The sequence below is a fragment of the Abramis brama genome, assembly GCF_963993115.1.
Source record: "Abramis brama genome assembly, chromosome: 23".
NCBI classification, from domain to species: domain Eukaryota; kingdom Metazoa; phylum Chordata; class Actinopteri; order Cypriniformes; family Leuciscidae; genus Abramis; species Abramis brama.
Window position 1 is genome coordinate 29,825,791 of NC_139985.1, and position 23,409 is coordinate 29,849,199.

The window sequence follows — 23,409 nt, forward strand, 5'->3', positions numbered from 1 at the left end:
TAGATTAGGTCAGCCGGAACCGGGAACACTTCCCATAAATCCTGATGTACTCGTTACATCATAAGAAGAATGGCATACGCTAATATTAGTCTCTCTGTTTATCCCGAGGTTTACCGCAGTCCGCCGGATCCAGACCTGATGAAGGACCTGCGCCTGGACACACACACACACACACTCCAGATCTGATGAAGGACCTGCGCCTGGACACACACACACACACTCTCACACACACACACACACACTCCAGATCTGATGAAGGACCTGCGCCTGGACACACACACACACACTCTCACACACACACACACACACTCCAGATCTGATGAAGGACCTGTGCCTGGACGCGACGACAGCGCAGTCCTGAAGTGCCACTAGTCTCCCCTGTGAAGTGTGTGTGTGTGTGTGAGTGTGTGTGTGTGTGTGTGTGTGTGTGGCGGCTGGTGGAAGATCTCTCAGGCGGGGCTGTGTCATATTCAGTCAGCTTTAATAGTCTGGTAACCATAGGAGCAATCCGGTCTTTAGCGCTGTGGCTCTTCCTCGAGACATCCGTCAAGCATCCACCCTTCTCTCATTCATTTCTCTGAATATTACTCTTCAGCTCACAGTCTGTAAATTCTACCTTATTATATGTTGTTTGCTTGAATCCCTATTTGTTTGTCTCTTTAACCTAACTTTGTAAGTGACCTCTGTGTATTACTTTCTGCTCTTGGTGTGTGTATTGTGCTTTAATGTTGAGTTTGTTCTATTCCTTAACCCAGTGGTTCTCTTAGAGTGTTGTTCCCCCGAGGCTTTTAACATCTAACAAATCACGATTTGTTCAAAGCCGCAGATCCGTTCACAAACACTGCTGTGGCTCTCGTTGGCGCTGTTGTTTTGTTGCTCAGACAAGTAGTTTATTGAGGGTTGGTGTGTAAAGAAGGACACATGTATATTCAAACGCGCATACCTTTGGACTGAACACCTAATGCGCATGGGGTGTGTGTATTGTGCTTTAATGTTGAGTTTGTTCTATTCCTTAACCCAGTGGTTCTCTTAGAGTGTTGTTCCCCCGAGGCTTTTAACATCTAACAAATCACGATTTGTTCAAAGCCGCAGATCCGTTCACAAACACTGCTGTGGCTCTCGTTGGCGCTGTTGTTTTGTTGCTCAGACAAGTAGTTTATTGAGGGTTGGTGTGTAAAGAAGGACACATGTATATTCAAACGCGCATACCTTTGGACTGAACACCTAATGCGCATGTGCACGCCGTCTGCGTTTTCGAAACGCTTCAGGAACAAGAACAAATGTGGGCGGGGCTTGAGTTTGTCTGTGGGGAATTGATTGGATGGTTGTGGTTTGCTATTGGCTGATCTCCTGTGAGTGACAGGTTATAGCCCCGCCCTCGTCATCAGAGAAGAGAAGAGATGCTGCAAGAGAAACTTATTCTGATTCAACATTATGAACACAATATTCTGTATGTTATCATGACAGGTGCGTCTTCAGTCCTCTCAGGCCCACAGGAATGATATGGAAGCGCTTTGATCCACTTGTTCCTGTAATAAACCACACAGTTTAACAGAAAGAGGCTGTTCGGTGTCTATAGTCAGTCCATTGAGTCCCTGTCTCATCAGACAGCAAGGCAAGGCTATTAATAGCAGCCAGTCTGATTGTTTGGGCTTCACTGGAGAATGCCTGAGATTTGAGAGGAGAAACACAGCCATATCTCCATAAGAGCTCAATATACATCTGAAATAATCTCTCAGTCAATCTCAGATCACTGCAGCCTGGGTGTTATTATAGGATACTTTGGGAAATATAGATACAAAACATGCATATAAATATAAATATGTACATTTGTTGGCAGTGGCCTTCATCTCTACATCACATAGTAAGTCTACTTCTCTTCATAAATATGAAGCATTTACTGAAGGGAGCTGCTTCTCTCACCTCACGTGATCTCCGTTCCATAAGCGGATATGACGTGTGTTTACACTGACATCTACCGGTCACTTCGCTCTACTACATTACGTGTAGTTCAATTACATACAATTTACCATGGTAATCATAGTTTCAAAATAACACACTTACTATTCTTATGTTTTCATTTTATGTGGGTGTATGAGTTTTATTATTATTATTATTATTGGACAATGGTGGGTCAAGTTACTCTCAATAACTTTACACTAGTATGGTAGCTTTTTGGACTTTTTAAAAAGCTATATTCACATGTTCGGCACATAAGAGAAAAAAAGATTTTCGTAAATAATAATTATGACATAAATCGAAATTACGAGTTAAAGTCGAAAGTGTGACATAAAATCTCGGACGTATAAATGCATGTGGTTTTTGTCCAATCCTCGTTAGTATAGTGGACAGTATCTCCGCCTGTCACGCGGGGGCCAGTGCCCATGGTCCCAGACACAGCTGCTCCGGTCCTGGTCCTAGACACAGCGCCTCTGGTCCTAGTCCCTGTGGGCTGTGTGAAAATTATGTCGATCTGAATCGGATCCGAATAGATAAAAAAGGTAAATAATTGAATTTTTGGGGGCCTTTTATTTTGTAATTCAACATCAGACAGTTATTTTGACATTCAACATTTAATATATTCAACGTTTAAAGTCATTTTCATGTTATCAGGCGTTCTTTTTTAGTATTTGTGACATTTCATATTTATTTACTATTTATGTCATTATTTATATAATATTGTATTCCTTATTGACAGACAGACTGACTCAAAGCGCTAAATGGTTAGGCGTTTTCTTTATAATGGTTTTCTATGGCAAAACACTTAACGAGAAACTCATTTTCTGGAATTCATCTTGCTTGTACGTACAGCTTCGCTAAATTGGGGATCACGGGAGACACGAGCAACGGCCCCGAATGTTTTGTCAAAAGCCCCGAATCTTTTAGGTTTTTTAAAATAACTTCAACTTTGTTTCATTTCCTCTCAGTCTTTCTGACTGGAGCGGCAAAAAATGAAACACAAGCTCCATTACCGTGCGTGGTGGCGGACGGTAATGCATCGCGCATCACTCAGCTTGTTATACTGCCAATAAAAACTAACGAACGTCGTTGTCATCAGGGGCTGGCGGGCTGTTGTATGTTTCACCGGCGACGTAGCGAGCTTACTGGCTAACCGGCTGAAGTTAATATGGACATATCAAAGTTTTTTATACGGTTTTTTAAATAATGTCTCCCGTGATCCCCAATTTAGCGAAGCTGTACGTACAAGCAAGATGAATCCAGAAAATGAGTTTCTCGTTAAGTGTTTTGCCATAGAAAACCATTATAAAGAAAACGCCTAACCATTTAGCGCTTTGAGTCAGTCTGTCTGTCAATAAGGAATACAATATTATATAAATAATGACATAAATAGTAAATAAATATGAAATGTCACAAATACTAAAAAAGAACGCCTGATAACATGAAAATGACTTCTAACAGTAAACCTCACCGGCCGGAGAGAGATTCAGAAGCAGCATCAGACGAACCGCGGACAATATAATGATATGATGTAATGATATTTACATTAAATTCCAATTTTACCTATGTAGGATAACTTAAAAATAGTCAGATAATGGTTGCCTCTTTTTAGTTGCCAGGGGTGAAAATGAGTCATCCTTAACATGTTTGGTGTTTTGGATTCACTACAGCTGGAGAACAATTAAATACAAAATAGGTTGTAGGCTCTACTGGGTGATTATTTTTTTTATTTTTTTTTACTGAGTAACTATCATCATTTTCCCAGATAGTGTATAGATTTTTAGGCACTCTATTATCTAAAACAGCCTGAAAAATAGTGCATTTAGCTGACGTAAATGGGAAAAGAAAATAATGTATATATATATATATATATATATACATATATATATATATATATATATATATATATATATATATATATATATATATATTATTATTATTTTTTTATTTTTTTTAATTAAAAGGATTTCTATATTTTATCCACTCAATAGTCTACAATATAATAGCCATATAAACGTAGCGTAATTATAATAATAAAACATAGTGGGATATTCAGTGATATTGGCTGTGCAATATGATTGGAACTGACCAGTGTACTAAATCCATAAGTGTCAAGACAAATACAGCAACAAGCAAAGAGGCATTGACAGAGAGTCAAGAAATGATGATGAGAAGAATTATTATTAATATTTCAGTAAAGTTCATTAAATCTATTCTGTTGTTAGTGTGGTCTTTAAACTTATGAACTGTGTATGGACTGACAAAGGTGTTACATGAGGAAGCAATTTGACAACAATGCAGTAAATATTTTAGGTGCATCAAAAAGCGTGCTCGTTAAGATACCAGCAGACAAGCTAATCCAGCACAAATTAGTGCATAAAAGGTCACCAAAATGAAGTATTTGAACCTCATAATTAAATACAAAAGGAGGAGAAAAACTGCAAAAAGGTCCTTTCAATAGGCTGGCTACGGACCTGTATATATATATATATATATATATATATATATATAAAATTACATGTACTGCGTTAGATTAAACTGAGAAGTGTCATAGGCAGCACTTACATATTATTGTCTTCTGTGTCATACTTATCATTTACAAAAGCATGATTGTTTTTCTTATGTGTTGGAAATGGGATTCCCATTGGAGATAGTTTTCAGAATTAAATGTGAAATGAAATGATGTGTGATACTAAAATTGTGTTTGTTTACATATGTTTTTGGAACTTCACATCCGGTGACGGGGACTCTTATCTCCCACAATGCCTTGCTGTCTCTCTCTCTTCCGGTTGTCGTGCGCTTCGTGTGGCAGGTATTGAGTTTGTCTCCGTATCAAAATGAAATCTAAATGAATCCTCCTAAATGCGAACTCCTACTGGAGCATCAGTCCAGTATCGTGTGCAGTGACACTCATTAAGCAGCACTAGTGCAGTATTGAGCGCGAGCGGGCCGGTGTTGTGGAGTTTAGAGTTTAGTTAGCCGTTAGCATAGCCCTGAGGAGGCTTAGCTAGTGTAAAGTTCACTGTAATGTCCTGATCTGTGTTACTTCTCTGTTCTCTAAACTGCTGTTCTTCTGTTGGCAGACACTGATCAGAAATGGCCAAGTCGAAGAATCACACCACACACAACCAGTGTAAGTGTTCGCCCGGTGTGTGTGTGTGTGTGTGAGAGATGTGATGCTGTGGAAGTTTTATTGACTCTGTTCTGTGGATGTTTGTGTGTGTGTGTGTGAGTGAGTGTGAGAGAGAGAGTGAGTTATGCTGTTTGAATGTTTGTGTGATGTGATGCTGTGGAAGTTTTATTGATTCTGTGTGTGTTCTGTGGATGTTTGAATGTGTGTGTGTGTGAGAGAGAGAGAGAAGCTGCGGATGTTTGTGTGTGTGTGATGCTGTTGATTTTTGAATGTGTGTGTGAGTGAGATGCTGTGGATGTTTTAATGACTCTGTCTCTCTCTGTGTGTGTGTGTGTGTGCAGCTCGTAAGTGGCACAGGAACGGCATCAAGAAGCCTCGGTCTCAGCGCTACGAGTCTCTGAAAGGGGTAAGATGATGATGATGATGATGATGTCATCAGCTGTTCCTCTGCACATCTGTAAGGCTGTCAAGGTGATGATACACAGGGCAACTTTTTGAGCAATGTTGCAGGGCAATCTTGCCCAGTGATTGTTGCTTGGGCACTTTCCCATTGAAAATGGGCAATACATTTCTATCTGGATACTTTAGATGGGTCGTGGGCCTGTGTCTCATCTGGTTGCCCGTTGACGGAAACATTGCTTAACAAGTTGCCCTGTGTATCATCACCTTCAGTGTTTATGCTGGAGATCCTGATGCTCAGAACAGGCAACTTTATTTATTTTTAGTATTAGTGTCATATATCTGTTCTAGATGTATAGTTGAAGTATATAATAGTATAGATATATAATATAATATAATATAATAGATAGAAGTATAGTAGTTTGTGTTGCTCGAACAGTAGATCATGGAGCTTGCAACGCTGGGTCATGGGTTCGAGTCTCATGCTCCCCGAAGAAAATTTTGTACATTTTAAAGATAAATTCATTAATCTGGTGCACTTTGAGTCACCCGAATCCACTGTTAAAAATAAATAATCCACCCGCCCAAAACCTATGATATTCTTTGATTTAGATATCTGCATCTGATCATCACATTACAATTATTCAGATTCTCAGTGTTAAGCATGTATGGTAACATCACACTGAAGTAGGCTGATTTAAAATGAACATTTATTTAAAATAAAAGATCTTCTTTTGGCAAAATTACATTTCCTTAATAGCCTAAACAGAGGCTTTACTCCCTTCAAACGCTTTCCTCCCTTCAAACTTAAATTGTCAATGTTTCATTACATCACTGTTGGAAAACACAAATTTTTTGTACCTTTATAAAGGGCATTTTTCCCCTAATTTTATTAAATGTTTGCTCCATCTTTCATTTCAAAGTCTTAAATTTGATCAATATATTGAATTAAAATAATAAGACACTAGGCTGTTACCAATCAAATTAAATCATTTACAGTGAAAAATTATAACTGTATTAAATTAGATTATTTTAAATATTTTTGAATATACAAGTAAGGAATGTTGAAAAGAATGATACTTTATGAGACTAAACTGCCAGTAGGAGGCGGCAGGCGACCGTCTTAATGAGCGAGTCATTGAGTCATTCATTCAAACGATTCGTTCAAACGGCTGATTTAATCAGAATGAGGCAGTTTATGAATGGGTAATTGAATCTTTGACTCAACCGATTCGTTCAAAACGCTGAATCATTCAGGAATGCAGCAAGTGTTGCTGTGAGATGCGCGATGGTTCTGCTGTGATCTTTGGAACTATTTTCGCTGCTGAAACAGAACAAAAACAGTCATTGCGTCTAAAATGTAAGTGACTTAATAACTATTTGTTATTGAACTGTTATGAAATCAGTCTCGGTTTCAGTGATGGCATTCAGGAAAACATCTCTCTGGTCGTGTGTATCCTAGGCTATATATTGTTTCTTAACTATAATATGTTATAAATAACTGTGCGAGCCTCAACAGCGCAACATTGTTACCGTCAGTACATTAGGTAGGACTATATTATTATCAACTATAGGCTATCAATCGCCACTTACATTAAATTAAATAAAACACAATCATCCTCACGTTTTCAGTGATTCCCTAGTTATTTTTTATTGTCGAGAGCCGGAGGCGGCACGGAATTTGACGGAGGCGGCCGCCTCACAATTCTCTATGCAGGAAAAATCCTGGTAAAGAGAGCACATGTCAGTCATCACGAGCCAATGGGAGACGACTGCATGTTACTAAACTCCGCCCATTATGTTCTGGCGTTCAGCGTAATCACGGTTTCCTGTCGGACTGTCGAGTTCCTCTGTGCTTCAGATCTGCTTCTCAGAGGCGTTTCATCAGGAGATCTGGACGGTCCGAGAGGGGTCAGAGTTCACCGTTCTGAAACTACAACAGAAACTCTTTAGTGTCGGCCGATCCGATATCAGCAGTTTTTATAATCAGTGTAGAGTTTCTATACCTGTGATGAACTGATGATTACTCTTGTGTGTTAAAGCTGCCGTCTGCAAAATTTTTTTGATCATATTCAGTGAAATCGACACTATAATCCAACAGAACAACATAAAGTGGTTTTAGAAAAAAACCCGAGCTTCTAACTCCACCTGGAGCGTGTTATTCGTTTTGCAAAAATCCACCGCTCCCGGATCATCGGGTCCAATCAGCGCTGGGGGGTGTGAGATCTGACTGTCAATCACAGGTCGTGCACATGCCACAGATCTCACTCCCCCCTCGCGCTGAGTCGCGCACGTTAATATCACATGCACACGCCTGAAGTTCGCAGGTGTGTTGGATTGTACGACGCGTGATGGCGGAGAGAAAATCTACTAACAAGCTTCCAATTCCTCGGTTATTGCTATCTATGGGTAGATTAGCCAGGGCAGCCTACCTCCGAGTCCATGGTGTTGATCGATGCTGAAGAGACGGACGCGTTCACAGAAAACATGGTGCACACGCACTGACGAGCACGACCTCGATGGGGGAGGGGCATGAGAGTTGTAAACATTCACAATTTTGGCTAAGTCGACTCAATCTGCCAGACTTGCCGACTGCAGCTTTAAACATCATTATAAAGAAAAACAACAAATGGAATAATGATATGATCATAATCTGTCAAAATACTATTATAAACTAGTTGAAATTCAGCAGCAAAAGTTACTCTAGTAAAATCACGAGCACAATTGTACAAAATCGAAACATTTAGTGGAGATGGAGAACAAGTAAAAGTGAACAAGTGTTGCACTAAACCTGTTACTCATTGCTCTTTATATTGTTGTAAAATACATTCATGAAAAACAAATATATTTATAATATATACTGTAAAATTAAAAGGCATTTATTGTGAATGTGTAGCGCAGCTGATGATAAAACAGAACAAGGCTGTTAATAATCTTTCATTGCCTGAAAGTATTACAGTGTGAAAGGCTCGAACACCGCATCCGAGCGCAGAGATCTGGAGAACCGGTTTAAATGTGCGTGAAGAACAAGCGCTCTCTCCTCCAGTGATCCGACACACCGGGAGAGAGATGCACACCATACACCTCTACCTTTACCTGTCCGAGCGGTTAAAGCGTAACTCTCGCCGAAATCCAACCTAGGGTCTTTTTGTGGATCTACTTGAGGCAAACTTTTGTTTAAAAGCATAATTGGAATGGAAACGCCACTTTTAAGTTTGACCGTATTTTCGTTTTCGGTCAAATTGCCTTTTGAATGGGAGTGCTCGGGCCACTGCAGTGATGGCATCAAAAGCGCTATTTCTAAAACACTAAGAAGGCTCGACACAACATGAAGCGGTGCTGGAAGTGTCACCAGAGGCTCTACACATGAACTCCAGCACTGAGAACAGTGTTTGTGTTCACAGAGTTTACTAAAGAGAAAGATTTTGAACAACTCACTGAAGCTGTTGTGGTTTCTGGCCGCCGGTGTTTTGTCAGTCAAAAATAGTCGATCTCCGAATGCAGCGTAACAGAGAGGAGAGTAAAGCTCCTGAAGCTTAGTTCCATATAAATTCACGGATAATTTGTTTTGTCGTTAGTGAAAATCAATATTGACCTTGTATTTGAAAAAGGATCCTCATATAAGAAACAATACTAAACTTCAGAGTCAGTTCATCTGCATTCGGAGATCGACTATTTTTGACTGACAAAACACCGGCGGCCAGAAACCACAACAGCTTCAGTGAGTTGTTCAAAATCTTTCTCTTTAGTAAACTCTGCGTACACAAACACTGTTCTCAGTGCTGGAGTTCATGTGTGGAGCCGCTGGTGACACTTCCAGCACCGCTTCATGTTGTCGAACCTTCTTAGTGTTTAAAAATAGCGATTTTGATGCCATCACTGCAGTGGCCCGAGCACTCCCATTCACAAGGCAATTTGACCGAAAACGAAAATACGGTCAAACTTAAAAGTGGGCCGACATGCTTTTTGGGCCGATACATCTCATACTTTTTTTGTTTTGTTTTTTGTCTTAACGGCCTATAAAACTCGTACATCGGTGGCCCATTCGTTTTGTTTTGCTTAATTGGCAATAAGCTATATATATATATATATATATATATATATATATATATATATATATATATAGCTATAATATTGGATTGGATTTTTTGGTGCCGGATCCTTCTCACCTTTTTTACCCCTGACCTGTTTTCATGCCTGGTCAATGAATGTCCTCATAAAGATAGATGTACAAGAGTGTGTGTGTTCGTCTGTGTGTTCAGGAGCTTTAATGCATGTTTCTGTCACAGGTGGATCAGAAGTTTCTGAGGAACATGCGCTTTGCCAAGAAACACAACAAGAAGGGGGCGAAGACTATCGCACGCAAGGCGGCGGCGGCGGCGAAATAGTCGAGGAGTGCAGATGTTCTCATGAAGACTTTACACCAGACACAATAAAGCCATGCTTTGAGAACGCAGCGTCTCTGTCTCTGTGTATGAACACACACTGGTCTCTGTATGAACACACACTCGTCTAACGCAGCGTCTCTCTCCTGTATCTGGATCTTTCTCATGTTCATAGTCTGCTGTTCTCATAGAGCCTCATAGAAGATTAAGTGTTTGATTCAAGATAACGAGGCACATGAATTAACAAAAAATGATGTACATGGATGAATCATTTATAATAAACTGCAATATTCTTACAAAACATACTGAGAGACTGATTATGTTGGTCTAAAGAAAGAAATGTCAAATTTGCAGTCGCTTCCTCTTATTATCCAAGACCTTTTTAAAAATGTTTTCTTGGTTATGTGAACATTAAGGGAACATTACATGAGGTTTAATTAGAGTTTGGGAGGAGCACGTGCAGGTAATTAACACGAGCGGAGAGCACTGCACTCAACGATGAGAGGTGTGTGTGTGTGTGTATATATTCAGCAGTCTCACCTCAGTCCATTGACAGTTTAGCAGCACCTCCCCCTCCCCCTTCTCCTCACTTCTAGTCCTAACACACACACACACGGGGGACTCTGGGTTCAGGCCGAACTCTAACTTTACTTCCTCTTATTGTATTAGTGAACTCGTGAAATTGTATCAATCTTCAAACATGGGAGTGTTACTTTTGAATGTTCTTTGAACGTTCTGAAATCAGTAGCAACAATTAAAAAAAAAAAATTCAGTTAAAAAAGGTTGGTATAAATGTTTTTGTGTAAACCTTTAGAGAACATTAATAGAACATTCCTTCAGTTAATTGTTCTTTAATGTTACTGGTTAAAATCTTTGAGAGAACCTTGACAGAACGTTCCCTGTTTGCAGGGATAATTTTATAGATGTATATGAAATTTGAAAATGTGTATAGATAGAAGTTGCTAGATTTGCAATGTTAATAACTGGAAACTTGTAACAGTCTCTGAAGAGTCTTCTCCAGATCACAGGCCCCAGCTGGAGAAGGGAATAGAAGTGAGCACAGTAAAATCTCTTGTCCGGGAACTGGCTCGTTTAAAATGTGGATTTCGTTAGAGTAGTAGCTCTACTATAATGGGCTCATGTCCACTTTAACGCACTCTGAGGCGGCCGAGAAACAGCGCCGCGAATTGCGCAGAAAATGCAACAGGCGGCTCTTTGTGCATTGTGTAATGTGCAAAGTTCAAAGCTTCATAAAAAAATATTCCACAGTAAAAACTGCCTAAAATTTGGATTTAATTAAAGGAGTAGCTGTACTATAATGCACATATGTCCACTTTAACGCCCCTCTGTGGCGGCCGAGAAACTGCACAACTAAAGGGACCAATGGCAATAGGCGGCTCTGAATGCACTGTCCCATTCAAGACTTTAACGGTCAATTAAAAAATATCGGTACAGTAAATTGTGCCAATATTTCTTTTTCCACTAGATCAATATATGCTCTATTAATCCCTATAGTCGGATTTAACGCAACCTTACATGTGGCTGAGAAATGCAGAATTTCTTCATTTCTAACAGAGCTCGGTGGAGCAACGCCGCACACCCAGATAGCACCGACTATTTCATGTGCATTTTACATCTGGAAGACGTATTTTTAAGAGTGTTTGCTCATCTGCAATACGTCTATAGGACGTTTCCCGTCAGATGTCAAATAGGCCATTTCTTGACACCAAAGCTGCCAAGTTGTTCTTACATACTATGATTTTTTCACATATTGAGTATTGTTTTATAAATTGGTCATTAATTAGCATATCTACTCTTAAAAGCATTGCATATCTATTTAAGAAAGCCATAAAAACTTTTGATTAAAAGGCATTGTCATTTCACCATTGCGATATTTTAGAGAGACACATTTTTAAGCTTTGACAATTTCAAACATTTCTGTCACGGAACGCACACGCAAACAGGTAAGATCCAAGTCCATTTATTTAAGGGTAATCCATAATCTTAAATCCAGGCAGGCAAAAGGTCAAAATCCATACAAGGCAATCCAAAAACAAGAAACAAACAAGAAACAATCAAGAAACAAACGTAACAGACTTCCAAAAGCAGTGTGACATTCAACAAGGACTCCATGACAATGACTGAACAGACAGGGTATAAATACACAGATACTAACAAGGTGAGGGGAAACAGCTGTGTGCAATGATAAAACAGACAAGGATGATGGGAAATATAGTTCATGAGTGAATGACACCGTGGGGGAAGAGGACCTCTAGTGGTTACCCGGGGATACACAAAACCAGACACTGTGACAATTTCAAGTATGCTTGTTTGGTATATAAAGTGTTACATAATCTTGCCCCTCCTCCGCTGCATGGCTTTTTCCAAATAGTACACGGGTCTCTGTAAAAGGGGACTGTGTGATACCATTTAGATGCACCACTTTTGGACAAGACGTATTGTCAATAATAGGCGGTAAACTGTGGAATAGCTTGCCCCTTCCAAAAAGAGAGTGTCCTACATTCAAAACCTTTAAAACTCGCTTAAAACAGTGGCTCTTAGAGAACCAGAGATCTACTCACTTTTAACTGTCACACATTTATCACCCATACACTTTCACTGTTAAATTAAATGCAGTATAGAGGTGGATGAGCAATGTTTTTGTCATCATGCATCGTAAAGGCTGTTTTTTCTTTGGATAAAGGCGTTAAGGGGATTTGCCTTTCTTAAATCCAGAGTCAAATATAAACGAGCTGTACCCAGCCGATCAAGCAATTTGTCAACCCTCGGCATTGGATATGCATCACATTTCGACACAGCATTCACCTTGCGATAATTAACCGGATAGAACCGGACTGAGCCGTCTGTTTTAGGCACTAAAACTATCGGGCTGGCCCAGTCACTGTATGATTCCTCAATCACTCCCATTTCTAGCATAGCCTCTAATTCAGCCTGAACCACTTTCTTTTTATGTTCAGGTAACCCATACTGCCAGCTGCAAGCTACTACCCCCCCACTCTGTCTCAGTGTGGTGCTGAGTGAGGTTTGTTCGGCCGGGTAGGGGCGAAAACACATCTGAAAAATCTTTGTGCAACTGGGCTTTGTCAGTGAGCTGCGAGGGCGAGAGGTGATCTCCTCCTGGGCCAGAGCGAAGGATGTGATTTTAGTGTTCATTTCTGGGCCGAGATCCTCCTCCCCACGCACTGCCATTGCCAGCATCACTGACTCCGCCTCGCTTCATTTTTTAAGGAGATTGAGGTGGTAAATTTGATGTGCTCCGCTCCTATCGAATTACCTCATAAATGAGATCCCACACTCGTCGTGTGACCTCAAAGGGTCCTTTAATTTTGAGCTAGAAGTCGGGAGTAATATCAGTACTTTATCTCCCGGTGTAAATTGGCGCAGTGTAGTTCCCCGGTTGTATAGCCAGCTCTGTCTGTCCTGTAGAGATGTTACGTATGACACTGAAGCTTCGATATGCGTATCGCACATGTGACACAATTTCTAGTGAAGCCCCGTATCAGGGTGTGTATTGGTTTACTAGAGTCACGTGATTGACGACAAATGAAGCCTCACTTTCTGTCCAACCACGTGCGCGTTTCGCTTTGGGTGTCAGAAGGCTTGAACCCCAGATCTTATTTAACGAGTCATTGTTGGCTCAGTCTGGTTGATGTGTTTGTGAGGAGAGAAAATGAATTTATTTAATGAACAAATCAAACACAAACATGAAAGGCTTTTATTTGTACACATAACATTGAAACTATGGAGTGTGTTGTGGTTGCTTCATCTGCCAGAGCTTCCAACACAGGCTTCTGGCTGCTTTATTTTAAATAAGCACCAGATGGCGCTGTTCCCAACACTCTCGAAGCTTTTGAATCTTTTCTCGGAACAGTCAGGGGAAAGCCTCAGTGATTCATGAGGCTTCATTTCCCCATCCCTACTGTCCTGGGCCTGTAACAAATTCTCCATGGGAAGAAAATGGTGTGGAGTTTTGTTCTCAGGTCCATTACATAAAATTACACTAATTAAATCAATAATCTTCTCAGTGTTCGTCAGTTTAACAGTTCGTCAGCAGTTCCTCTCTGCTCCAGACGTACTTGCGAGTCCCAGTTTGTCTCTCTCCCGTTCCTCATTTCCTGTTGGTATTTATCCTGTCTCTCCACCCCAATCACTGAAACAAGAGACAGGTGTTTATCATTTGATCTTGACCTGCTTACGTGCCGCTCGTCCTCCGGCTCTCTCTCGTTGCAGACCTCACTAAACCACAGCCTCCTTGCCACACTCTCCATTCTGTCTCTGATTGAGTTCTGGTTCCTTGCCTCTGATGGAGTTTTGGCTGCTTAGTTGGGGACACTTAATATTCAAAAATATTATTGATCTGTCTGCATTGACACCATTATATGAGAAATGAAAGCTTTAGCATAAGTTTTGCCTGGAAGACTTAATTACTACGTCACTCATTACCTTCACATCTATCCAATCATGTCCTAATACTTGCTGTATAAAAGATCGGTACTTACACATGTTTGAGTTTGCAGATGCTGACGCAAACAATTAACTCCACCTTCGCCACCACCACCAGGATTGTCCTGTTCATTCCTCCCGGGGGTCGGCTGAGCTCCGCCTTCGTCTTCAGGCGGGACATGCAGATCCGCTGCCCTCTGATTATGCACTACGGACGGGGCCTACGCCACAGAACTTTATAAATAATTGCTTGCGGGGCTGTCAGTAAATTAATGCTTTGTTACATCATTCTATCTCCTGAGTCTTCCTGGTAGAACTGAATTTAGCTGGACGATGACATCACTTTTTCCTCCAGAATGGCTATACAGTGAGGAAAATAAGTATTTGAACACCCTGCTATTTTGCAAGTTCTCCCACTTAGAAATCATGGAGGGGTCTGAAATTGTCATCGTAGGTGCATGTCCACTGTGAGAGACATAATCTAAAAAAAAAAATCCAGAAATCACAATGTATGATTTTTTAACTATTTATTTGTATGATACAGCTGCAAATAAGTATTTGAACACCTGAGAAAATCAATGTTAATATTTGGTACAGTAGCCTTTGTTTGCAATTACAGAGGTCAAACGTTTCCTGTAGTTTTTCACCAGGTTTGCACACACTGCAGGAGGGATTCTGGCCCACTCCTCCACACAGATCTTCTCTAGATCAGTCAGGTTTCTGGGCTGTCGCTGAGAAACACGGAGTTTGAGCTCCCTCCAAAGATTCTCTATTGGGTTTAGGTCTGGAGACTGGCTAGGCCACGCCAGAACCTTGATATGCTTCTTACAGAGCCACTCCTTGGTTATCCTGGCTGTGTGCTTCAGGTCATTGTCATGTTGGAAGACCCAGCCTCGACCCATCTTCAATGCTCTAACTGAGGATTGTTCCCCAAAATCTCATCCTCTCCTTAATACAGTGCAGTCGCCCTGTCCCATGTGCAGAAAAACCCCCCCAAAGCATGATGCTACCACCCCCATGCTTCACAGTAGGGATGGTGTTCTTGGGATGGTACTCATCATTCTTCTTCCTCCAAACACGTTTAGTGGAATTATGACCAAAAAGTTCTATTTTGGTCTCATCTGACCACATGACTTTCTCCCATGACTCCTCTGGATCATCCAAATGGTCATTGGCAAACTTAAGACGGGCCTTGACATGTGCTGGTTTAAGCAGGGGAACCTTCCGTGCCATGCATGATTTCAAACCATGACGTCTTAGTGTATTACCAACAGTAACCTTGGAAACGGTGGTCCCAGCTCTTTTCAGACCATTGACCAGCTCCTCCCGTGTAGTTCTGGGCTGATTTCTCACCTTTCTTAGGATCATTGAGACCCCACGAGGTGAGATCTTGCATGGAGCCCGAGTCCGAGGGAGATTGACAGTCATGTTTAGCTTCTTCCATTTTCTAATGATTGCTCCAACAGTGGACCTTTTTTCACCAAGCTGCTTGGCAATTTCCCCGTAGCCCTTTCCAGCCTTGTGGAGGTGTACAATTTTGTCTCTAGTGTCTTTGGACAGCTCTTTGGTCTTGGCCATGTTAGTAGTTGGATTCTTACTGATTGTATGGGGTGGACAGGTGTCTTTATGCAGCTAACGACCTCAAACAGGTGCATCTAATTTAGGATAATAAATGGAGTGGAGGTGGACATTTTAAAGGCAGACTAACAGGTCTTTGAGGGTCAGAATTCTAGCTGATAGACAGGTGTTCAAATACTTATTTGCAGCTGTATCATACAAATAAATAGTAAAAAAATCATATATTGTGATTTCTGGATTTTTTTTTTTTTGATTATGTCTCTCACAGTGGACATGCACCTACGATGACAATCCATGCACCTCAGACCCCTCCATGATTTCCAAGTGGGAGAACTTGCAAAATAGCAGGGTGTTCAAATACTTATTTTCCTCACTGTATATATAAATCAACTAAATTAAGAACTTTTTTACAACAAAAATTAACCATCACTGACCTTACTTAAGCTGGACTATGACAGTATTTTCTTCTAGATCTGCTGTACAGCAGAAACAAACTTTGTTGCATTATTTTACTGTTATCACTGTAAAGCTGCTTTGAAACACCCTGTACTGTAAAAAGCGATGTATAAATAAAGGTGACTTGACTTGACTTGACTTGATGGTTTGCTATTGGCTGATCTCATGTGAGTGACAGGTCATCATCAGAGAAGAGAAGAGAGAAGGGAGGGAAAGTTATTCTGATTCAAGATTACCAGGAACATTATTAAATACAATAATGATGTGCACGATAAATCATTTACAATAAACCAATATTCCATTAAACAAGAACTTGATTTCATGGTGTCTTGGTTGGTGCGCAGCGGAAGCTCTGTAAGCTCCGCCCTCTCTAATGTTGATTTCACTTCTCCTTGATCTCTGGAGACCAGTGTTCGTTTCACTGAGGATCATCTCATCTGGACTGGGATCATGGCCTACCAATTCAAACTGGCGGAGAAACTTATTATTCTCAATGAACGGGGTCAAGGAGTTCTAGTCAGGATGAACCATATTAAAAAGGTGAGAGGAAAATAGCAATATTCACAAACCTGTGAGAAAGATGAATACAGGCAGGGCTGAATTTTGTTTGTGTGAACTTGCATTGAATTTATGTGATTGATTCACATCAGATTGGACTGGATGAGCTGCTTTGCTTGTTGAATTGTTTGTAGAACCAAACGATGCTCAAATCTCACATTGTTTTTTAATCATCCAGTTTTGGGTCTGTGTTTATCATTCAGATGGGATTTAAAAGTACTTTGTATTAATTTTATTCAGAGGGCTTTTAAAAGTATATTTATTGTATTTTGACATGTTTTCAAAAGAAAGTATGTTCTGTCTCAGTTTTGTAGAGAAAGAGGAAGTGCACACAGGAAGTAAAGAGGACTTGTCAGGCCTCTCTGTAAACCACATCTCTCTCACACACACTGCATTTCCTGTCTGTCGCAGAAAGCAGTTACAAATGTTACTGTCAAAGCTAATGCAAAGCTTTAGTGAAAATAAATAAATAAATAAATCCTCTGAACAACTCCTCTTAGTGCCTTTGCCGCCTCAGTGAGTCAGGCTGTAAAGGTCAAAGGTTAATCAGACCTCTAGGTGAGGTGAAAAACAATATATATCTCTGACATCCACAGTGAAATGTACACTTCAGAATCTGTAGAATGTCTGACAGAAAGGCTTGAAAGAGACTTGAAATATTTTATTTATGTTAAATCCATCCAATTGTTTATTGTTCATGACTACAATTAGTATGTCATTCACAGGTTTATCTCCCCCAAAAGTGTAAACATTGAGCCTCCCAGACAGAAATCAAAACATTGAGAGCATCCGCTCAGATCCTTCAATATCTTAGCTCAACCTATAGTGAGAGTTTGGGGCGTGGCTACTGTAGCAGACTGAGAGTTTGGAGAGTGGCTACAGTAGCAGGCTGAGAGTTTGGGGAGTGGCTACTGTAGCAGGCGGAGAGTTTGGGGCGTGGCTACAGTAGCAGGCGGAGAGTTCGGGGAGTAGCTACTGTAGCAGGCTGAGAGTTTGGGGCGTGGCTACAGTAGCAGGTGGAGAGTTTGGGGAGGGGCTACTGTAGCAGGCGGAGAGTTTGAGGAGTAGCTACTGTAGCAGGCTGAGAGTTTGGGGCGTGGCTACAGTAGCAGGTGGAGAGTTTGGGGAGGAGCTACTGTAGCAGGCTGAGAGTTTGGGGCGTGGCTACTGTAGCAGGCGGAGAATTTGGGGAGTGGCTACAGTAGCAGGCGCAGAGTTTGGGGCGTGGCTACAGTAGCAGGTGGAGAGTTTGGGGAGGGGCTACTGTAGCAGGCGGAGAGTTTGGGGAGTAGCTACTGTAGCAGGCTGAGAGTTTGGGGCGTGGCTACAGTAGCAGGTGGAGAGTTTGGGGAGGGGCTACTGTAGCAGGCTGAGAGTTTGGGGCGTGGCTACAGTAGCAGGTGGAGAGTTTGGGGAGGGGCTACTGTAGCAGGCTGAGAGTTTGGGGCGTGGCTACTGTAGCAGGCGGAGAATTTGGGGAGTGGCTACAGTAGCAGGCGCAGAGTTTGGGGAGGGGCTACTGTTGCAGGCTGATAGTTTGAGGAGTGGCTACAGTAGCAGGCGCAGAATTTGGGGAGGGGCTACTGTAGCAGGCTGATAGTTTGAGGAGTGGCTACTGTAGCAGGCTGAGAGTTTGGGGAGTGGCTACTGTAGCAGGCGGAGAGTTTGGGGAGGGGCTACTGTAGCAGGCTGAGAGTTTGGGGCGTGGCTACATTAACAGGCGGAGAGTTCGGGGAGGGGCTACTGTAGCAGGCTGAGAGTTTGGGGCGTGGCTACAGTAGCAGGCGCAGAGTTTGGTACGTGGCTACAGTAGCAGGCGCAGAGTTTGGGTCGTGGCTACTGTAGCAGGCTGAGAGTTTGGGGAGTGGCTACAGTAGCAGGCGGAGAGTTTGGGGAGTGGCTACAGTAGCAGGCTGAGAGTTTGGGGAGTGGCTACAGTAGCAGGCACAGAGTTTGGGGAGTGGCTACAGTAGCAGGCGCAGAGTTTGGGGAGGGGCTACTGTAGCAGACTGAGAATTTGGGGAGTGGCTACTGTAGCAGGCGGAGAGTTTAGGGAGTGGCTACAGTAGCAGGCTGAGAGTTTGGGGAGTGGCTACAGTAGCAGGCACAGAGTTTGGGGTGTGGCTATTGTAGCAGACTGAGAGTTTGGGGAGTGGCTACAGTAGCAGGCTGAGAGTTTGGGGAGTGGCTACTGTAGCAGGCTGAGAGATTGGGGCGTGGCTACTGTAGCAGACTGAGAGTTTGGGGAGTGGCTACTGTAGCAGGCTGAGAGATTGGGGAGTGGCTACAGTAGCAGGCTGAGAGTTTGGGGAGTGGCTACTGTAGCAGGCGGAGAGTTTGGGGAGTGGCTACAGTAGCAGGCTGAGAGTTTGGGGAGTGGCTACTGTAGCAGGCTGAGAGTTTGGGGAGTGGCTACTGTAGCAGGCTGAGAGTTTGGGGAGTGGCTACAGTAGCAGGCGGAGAGTTTGGGGCGTGGCTACAGTAGCAGGCTCAGAGTTTGGGGAGTGGCTATTGTAGCAGGCTGAGAGTTTGGGGAGTGGCTACAGTAGCAGGCGGAGAGTTTGGGGCGTGGCTACAGTAGCAGGCTCAGAGTTTGGGGCGTGGCTACAGTAGCAGGCTGAGAGTTTGGGGAGTGGCTACAGTAGCAGGCGCAGAGTTTGGGGCCGATCATTCATCATGGACAAGAATGGAGAAATGTCTCCTTTTTTTTGTGGTGGAGGTGTATCTCTGTAATGTGATTTTGGATTTGGCTAATGTATATGTTTTTCCAGGTATGCACAGACCCAAAGCGAAGACCATCATACTTTACTGATAAAAGCATGGAGTCTGCCACCAAATACATCAACAGAAAATTCCCCAACATTGACTTCAGGGGTGGCAGTGTGAGTATTGACAGACAACAGCTGTGATTCATTGCTCAAATGTTAAATAATTATTTGGTTACACTATTTTGATAGTCCACTTTATACATTCAACTAGCTACAGTATAAGTAACTTTGTCAACTAACTGTCATTTGAGTATTAGTAGAGTATTAGTCAGGTTCGGGTTAGAATATGTTGATGTTAGTTATAAAGTTACTGATAGTGAGGAGCATCACAACAAAGAGTTAGCAGATATTAGGCAGTCTTCTAATATCCTAATGAGAGTTATTTGGCATGTAGTTGCTATAATAGAATGTCTAAATTGGACTATTGAAGTAAAGTGTTAGCACTTATTTTCTTCCTCCATCACACCGTGTTTCTGCAGCAACATCTGAGCAGCATACAGAAGCAGAAGTCAGTCGTTCTGGAGGGCCTGCACAGTTTCTATGAGTCCTTCATCGACATCATGGAGTTCAGGGTAAGAGTGTCAGCTGATCATGTAGTGTTCATCTTGGTCATATTACTGGCTGGGCAGCAATTTAATCAATACACTGTAATCAACTCTTGTATGTGGTTTTATTTTTGCACCGGCTTTTTTAAATTTTACTTACTCCCAAAAATTGAGATACCTTTTTGATTGAGTTACTTTAAATACATTGGACACATCAACTGGATAAACACAGTCAATTAAGTTTATTTTTTTTTCACTTGCAAAAAATAACGTCTCAGTAAAAAAAAAAAAAAAAAAAACACCTGCAAGGTCTGGAAGAGATCGAGCCTCAGCCAGCGGAGAAGTAACATTCATTTTAAAAGTAACTTTCCCCAACACTGGTGCAAACCACTAGATAGACACTAAAGATAAGTAGCAACGACCAAATGTCTACTAAATTAGTAAATGTGTATGGAGTCATCATTTTTATGAAATATTGGAATATGACAAACATCAATTAAGTGTTGGAATCAGGAGTCATTCAGTAAATCTTTCAGTAGTATTTTGTAATAAAACTGATATTCTCTTATTCCTGTTTTAGTGTCAGTATTTTTAATTAATTTATTCATGTTTTGTCTTTAGGATCATGTTTATGAGTTGCTCAACACAATAGATGCCTGCCAGTGCTTCTTTAACATTGTAAGTATGACTCTTGAAGAGAGTAGAATTCATAAGGCAGATGTTCATCTGTTTTATATTCATCTGTGCTCATAAATGCTTTCAGACCATAAATACTGACTTCACCAAGAACTACCTGGATCTCATCGTCACCTACGCCTCAGTCATTTTCATGTTGTCCCGCATCGATGACAAGAAGCTGATTGTGGGAATGTATAACAGTGCATATGAGCTGTCCAATGGAAACAGGTAATTTGATCATGTGACCACATGTTTAGACACTACGGCTGCGGTCGAAATCACATGCTTTCCTACTATGTAGGAGGCAAGAACAGTATGTGACAAAACAAGTATGTCTGAATTCACAGTACTCATAAAAGAGTAGGAAAAAGTGTGCATATGATGGACACTTTACTATCCCATGAGGCCACAGGAGAGGATTTATGAACCAGTAACTGACACTGGTAAATCACATGATACTGACAGCATGGCGAATGTAGTACGTAGTAAGATTACATTCATACGTAATGACTTACTCAAGTAATGCCTACTCAAGAGAGTATGTAACATAATAACGATCATGTTCTGTGTTATGGACTTTTCATTTATATTTCATTATTCCCTGTGTTCTGTTCCTGCTTCCTTTGTTCCCCATTTTCTTCTTTTCCGTTTCCTAGGTTACTGAATATGCCCTTGTTTGTTTCTATGGTTACCGATTGCTTTGTGCACCTGTTTCTTGTTCAGTTTGTTTTCCTCTGTGTGTTTAAGCCCTCAGTATAGTTCTCTTCATGCTCCAGTATTATCTTTACAGTGTTTTACAGTAAATCAGTTGTGATCCTCTACTCCTGCTTTTATGCAGTTACATACACCAACACACTCTCGTAAATATTCCTAAGAATTTTACAGTTTTGTGAATTGGTGGCAGACTTGTATGTTTTTATATAAAATTGCCAATTTGTGCAATACGAATTCTCATGAGATCGGCTTGAATGTATTGCACATATAATGTAAAAAAGTATGTACAATTAGACATGTTTTACATATACATAATCTTTAAATCTGGTCTGAAATCAGTTTCATTTTGATTTTGTAAATGGCTTTTCTTTCAGATGATGTGATTACAAAACATTTGCCCATTTTATCATTTCCAAAAGTAGTAAATATAGCTTTTCCTGGTGTCTTTATGTATATGATTGTCTCTTTATGTCTAAAGGACTCTTTGGGCCCTATCTTGCACCCAGCGCAATTGACTTTATACACGATGCATGTATCATTCCTATTTCTCACCCGCGCACAGCGGACTTTTCCCTCCATAGACGCACGTCGGTAAATTAGGGAATGAACTTGTGCTCCCGGGGGCGGTTCAGCGAAAAGAGGAGGCGTGCTCCGGCGCAAACGTTCCCTGGTGCTATTTTGCAGTTTCAGAAAACAATTCCGCCACAGACCAGGAGAAACCTAGTCTAAAGTCAGCGGTGCGTTCAGATGCTATTTTAAGGGCGCATGCTTGACCATAATGTAGCATGTGCACAAGATAAAAAGTCGCAATTACCTTTTTTATTTTTTATTCTGTGGCGAAACAAGCTTCCATAGTTTTCCTCATGAGGACGGATGGCTGCTTCCCACAACTGACAGTGCAAGTGCAAAAAGGTTTATGTGTGGGTTACATTAGAAATATATAATAATCATGAGTATGATTACGCAGCGATCCCTCGTACCCTCGCCTTGGCCAGATGTTCCTCGAGTACGATCATCCCTGGAAAAAACTGGCGGAGGAGTTCGGCCCTCACACCAAGGTCAGTCACATTCACTTCCATCACAGCACAGGTACTGGAAACAACAGTTTATTATGGTACAAAATAATATTCTTGATTTGTTATTTTTGTATCATTAAGACCAAATGTCTGATGTTACAGTTAAAAGTGTCCTACATTATTATAAATATATCTAGTCAGTGACAGTGACAGTGAAAGCATATTCATCTACAATAATTCTGTATTTTCAGCTTCAGAATCATGAATATTGTTATTCTGGTGTCTCTATTGTCCTGTGCTTTGGGTTTCAGCACCAAGTCCAAGACTATTCATTTACACACACACACACAATGTAATACCAAATTTAGCATTTTAATCTACAGTAAAAAATTGTTTTACCTTTTATCATATGTCTTGGAGTATTGCAATAATATCGTATCGTGAGTTCAGTATTGTGATATGTAACGAATCATGACATGAGGGAATCGTTACACCCCTAATGCCTTGGCAAATAAGGGTTAAGTTTTACTTCGATTGTTCACTTTACGCATTCTACTAACTGTAAGTAACTTTGCAACTACCTGTCAGCTAACTCCCATTAGAGTATTAGTAGACTGTTAGACTGGGGTACCAATCTTATTACAGCCGATTCTCGTGTTTGTTGGCGCATATGGACAAGTTCAGCTTGTTTTAACCTGTATAGAAATAAGTGATTGACTGTCGGATGTATAAGGCGTGTGTGTGTGTGTGTGTGTG

At 41.3% G+C, this 23,409-nt stretch overlaps 2 protein-coding genes and 1 long non-coding RNA gene across 4 annotated transcripts in view; all 3 read left to right on the forward strand.

Annotated features, from left to right (window-relative positions):
• Window positions 1–2,335: 2,335 nt before the first annotated feature.
• On the forward strand, window positions 2,336–9,943 carry rpl29 (ribosomal protein L29). 2 transcript variants are annotated; one of them, XM_084101447.1, is made up of 4 exons: window positions 2,336–2,501; window positions 5,043–5,092; window positions 5,434–5,498; window positions 9,781–9,943. In XM_084101447.1, the coding sequence occupies exons 2-4, from the start codon at window positions 5,056–5,058 to the stop codon at window positions 9,877–9,879; spliced, it is 201 nt and encodes a 66-aa protein (XP_083957573.1). In that variant the 5' UTR covers window positions 2,336–2,501; window positions 5,043–5,055; the 3' UTR covers window positions 9,880–9,943. The 2 variants fall into 2 exon arrangements, with proteins under 2 accessions (XP_083957573.1, XP_083957572.1); XM_084101446.1 differs by lacking the exon at window positions 2,336–2,501 and adding an exon at window positions 4,679–4,771.
• Window positions 5,973–8,159, forward strand: LOC311074667. Its single transcript, XR_014604338.1, has 2 exons — window positions 5,973–6,940; window positions 7,250–8,159. It is a non-coding gene; the product is annotated as an uncharacterized lncRNA (long non-coding RNA).
• Window positions 9,944–16,752: 6,809 nt separating the features above from the next.
• Window positions 16,753–23,409, forward strand: part of nckap1l (NCK associated protein 1 like) — a 31,133-nt gene continuing 24,476 nt past the window's right edge. Inside the window, exons 1-6 of the mRNA XM_084100347.1 lie at window positions 16,753–16,914; window positions 19,704–19,814; window positions 20,180–20,272; window positions 20,867–20,923; window positions 21,009–21,151; window positions 22,605–22,695. Coding sequence (XP_083956473.1) covers window positions 16,825–16,914; window positions 19,704–19,814; window positions 20,180–20,272; window positions 20,867–20,923; window positions 21,009–21,151; window positions 22,605–22,695 — 585 coding nt within the window. The 5' untranslated portion in view covers window positions 16,753–16,824. The remainder of the gene's footprint in view (window positions 16,915–19,703; window positions 19,815–20,179; window positions 20,273–20,866; window positions 20,924–21,008; window positions 21,152–22,604; window positions 22,696–23,409) is intronic.